The sequence below is a fragment of the Adiantum capillus-veneris genome, unplaced genomic scaffold (genome assembly GCF_014529385.1).
Source record: "Adiantum capillus-veneris isolate H3 unplaced genomic scaffold, ASM1452938v2 Hic_scaffold_994, whole genome shotgun sequence".
Classification (NCBI taxonomy): domain Eukaryota; kingdom Viridiplantae; phylum Streptophyta; class Polypodiopsida; order Polypodiales; family Pteridaceae; genus Adiantum; species Adiantum capillus-veneris.
In genome coordinates, this window is record NW_028221946.1 from 39710 (window position 1) to 43224 (window position 3515).

At 43.7% G+C, this 3515-nt stretch overlaps 1 protein-coding gene across 1 annotated transcript; it reads right to left on the reverse strand.

Moving 5' to 3' along the window:
* Positions 1 to 1856: 1856 nt before the first annotated feature.
* LOC147416424 (uncharacterized) lies at positions 1857 to 2765 on the reverse strand. The gene has a single exon (XM_086508379.1). It carries the CDS (start codon positions 2658 to 2660, stop codon positions 1890 to 1892), a length of 771 nt encoding a protein of 256 aa, XP_086364505.1. The 5' UTR covers positions 2661 to 2765; the 3' UTR covers positions 1857 to 1889.
* Positions 2766 to 3515: the final 750 nt, after the last annotated feature.

Genomic DNA, 3515 nt, shown 5'->3' on the forward strand with positions numbered 1-3515 from the left:
TCCCCTCTCCATTGAAACATAGATCGTACCCTCTCTACGTATAGGTTTAGAAGTAGACATTACTAGGGGCAGACCTTTGCACCACATAAGTGTGGGAAAGGGGGTCTTCAAAAAGCTCAATACGTTTACTAGTTAGAGGGATAAAATTTTCATGATTAATGCCTTAGACCATGCAAAAGAAATTGCAAATTGCAAATTTGTTCTTTTAATGCATGTGAGAGCAAGCATGCCATTTATGCCCTACCACCCACACCTTATAGCATCCTTTCTCACAACCCTATCATATCAATTATCCATCTGTGAAATAGTTTGTTGAGACCTTACTAAACTTCTTCTCTTCTTTCTCATAGTTGCTCCTGGCACAATGAAAGAGCAGCCAAATCATTGTCTTCTATCTCTGTCATATCTCTGTCATTTGATGGTCTCATGTCAAAGATAAAAAGTTTTCTTCGTTTCAGAGTGACCTATAACCTCAAAGTGACAAAGGAACATTGTTACTTTAAGAGAAATCAAAGCTTCTAAAATTAGTGGGTTTGTGATGAAAATCCATAAGCGCAACTAGATGCTAAAGACACCAACCTTGCCTACTTGTTCAAGAATTCCTCCGTAATATTAGATTTGCATTTCGGCTCTCTTCCTTGCACCTTGAGGCAAGCCCACCACTCATGATAACTTTTTGAAGATATTAGCTTGTGCTTCATCAATGGGATCTACGTCTAGAATTTTTTCGACTTTTCAAGAAAGATTCGTTTTGATTTAGCTAGGAAGCCACTGTTTGGAGAGCCCGGACAACGATGCCTTAGTGAGCTTCATCATACACCATTCCTCTATAACACTTCACCTCTTCATTCATTTCGAGCATTGAAGCATTCCTCACGGCCATGCATGTTATCTTGATCCTCTTAAATGTCCATGACAGGCGACTCATCTTTCAATAAATTGCTATTAATCGAGATAAGACTCCCTTTTCTATGGAGAAGCGTGTTCATCAAAAGTCACACGAATAGATGGAACCGCGGAAGTGACCTGCAATTGGGCTTCATTAAGTTTCATGATTTATAGCCTCCCTCAATCTTAATCACAAGCAAGAATTCTTAAATAACCCTAGTAACTGATTGATTGTTTCTGGCAGATAGTTACCTGAAACTAGCGGTAAAGAGTAAGAGAGTGTTTTTTCAGTTCATAAAGTCTAAAAGAGCAGACCGAAGGTTGTACATCAGAGACACCCGAATGAGATCCTCTTTAGCCCTAGGCAAGCCTTATGAGAGTCCACAAGTGTCCACAGAAGCTACTGTATATATAATGATGGCCATCACTACGCAAGCCTTATGAGAGTCCACAACTGTCCACACAAGGGGTATTCAGCTGAACTAATGACGGCCATCACTACGTGAAGAAATTCACTACAAATTCCAAACCATCGAGGTTTCATGGCACCTTCCATCATAGTAAAGCGACCTTGACTAAACAACCCTGAAGTCCCTAATAAAATACGCTAAAAGATATAATATTCGTTGAAACCTTGTGTATTGCAAGAATGGATGCACCCCACGGATCACCTTGTTCATTGCCTTCATTGAAAGGTAATCCCTGCTTCTTCAACACCAAGGGTTCTCATATTTTCCTTAAAATGCTGGACAAAAAAGGTAGTTCTTGGTAGGTATGGACTTCATGACATGCTACCCTTTAGCAGCCCCCCTAATGTTCAAGCTAGAGAAGCCAATTCACACTAGGATTGCAATGTTCTTTGCCTCCACTATGAGTGCCCCGGCCCGAGAAGATTATCTGTTATTACCTTGAAATAGTGCAAATAAACTCAAGATATTTGCACACTACTGCAAAAATGCAGACAGATATCACAAATGTATTTTACAAAGTACAAGAACGAATTACATATCTGAAGAGACCGTTATGACCTTTATCTGCTTCCGAGAGCGTATATCAGCCTGCCTTACAGGTTCGGGAATCCGATACTTGCAGCACTTTTGCACCACGCTCACAGCAGTTCCTAATGAAATTCGATGACCAACCGAAACAAAAATGGGCTTCGTGCAATCTGGATGGCTTCTGAGAGCCATGCCCAAAACTTGGCCTGAATTGCCGACCAGAGGGGTGGAGGCGTCTGTGATGTCATGGCCCATGCGAAGGTCTTGTCTGCAAAGGCCGTCCACGTGGTAAAGGTTCTTTGCAACGCCAATGGTTGGGATGTTTGCCAATACTCCAAGATGACTGGCAAGCCCAAAACCGCGAGGATGGAGAATGCCATTGCCATCAACCATGAGAACTTGTGGATACATGTCCACATGCTTCCTGGATAACTTCTCAAGGAGTGCCAGCAAGACAGGGCTCTCTCTGAAAGCCAGGAAACCTGGTATGTAAGGCATGCGCAGATGCGTGACCGCGAAATCCTCATAGATCACGTTCATAGTATTTATGTTGAGAACAACAAGAGCCCCACAGCCCACTGTAAGATCGTGCTTGCAAAAGCTTAGATCAACCCCACCCACCAAACACAGAGGTTGATGTGGATCTGACAAAGGAGGGCTTAACTTCCATGGGAAGTCGTCGTGAAGCAGGAGCTGCCCTTTTAACCTGTTCTGCTCTTGGGTCCATTGCCTGCGCTGCTCGACATAATCCTCGCTCTCGCTCTCTGTTTGCATGATGTATGTGGGCGAGTGCGAGACGAAGGGTCAAGACTGTGCGCGCGGAACAGAAAGGAAAGGGACACTCAACGCTCTATCCGACGAGGTTTGAACTCAAGACCTCTTGTGGCGGAAATGAAGCGACGGTGTAGGGAATGGTCCGAATATTCCCCATAATGTACATGCGAGCTTGTATTGTGGAAAATGGTCACTTTGTGACCATTCCTTGCCGTCAATGATCGGGGGGAGGAGGGCTACCGGCTCAACAAATCAGACCCAAGCAGGCAGGCAAGTGATTCCAGGGTTGACGTGTCCAAATTTCATGTGTTTTCGATTCTGCATGCTCAATTGGAGGTAATGGATTGGCGTACAGACTATGTGTGGCCCGTGACATTCCGCATGTTGATCGATCCAACATCTGCCAACGGTTGCAAGCATGAATTCCACTTTGGAGATTTGTAGCCCTCCGACTCCCAACTTTGATGGGGACAGAGTCCGGGTCTATGTCACAATGTCACACTGTTGGCCAAGTGTACGCTTAATTCGCAAAGACCATGAACCGAAACCCAAAATTTTTGCCAAAGCATCGTGTTAAAACCTGTGAAAGAAGCTCCACATGTGTGCTCGGAAAACGGTGTCTCTCAAGAGACTGCTTCGATGGTGTGCAAACGCCTCCGTGCTTTGTTGCCCAAATCTACCAAACAATCCTTAAATCACAAGCTTTGCACAAGCTCAAATTGCATCCTTAGCTCATAATTTATGCACCTAACTTCGAGCACCTGTTGTGCTTCCAAAAGTATATCAAACTCGCACACTATGCGAAAACAAAAAACTTGATTTTTTTGTATAAAGTCAGTTTGAGTTGAATATTAG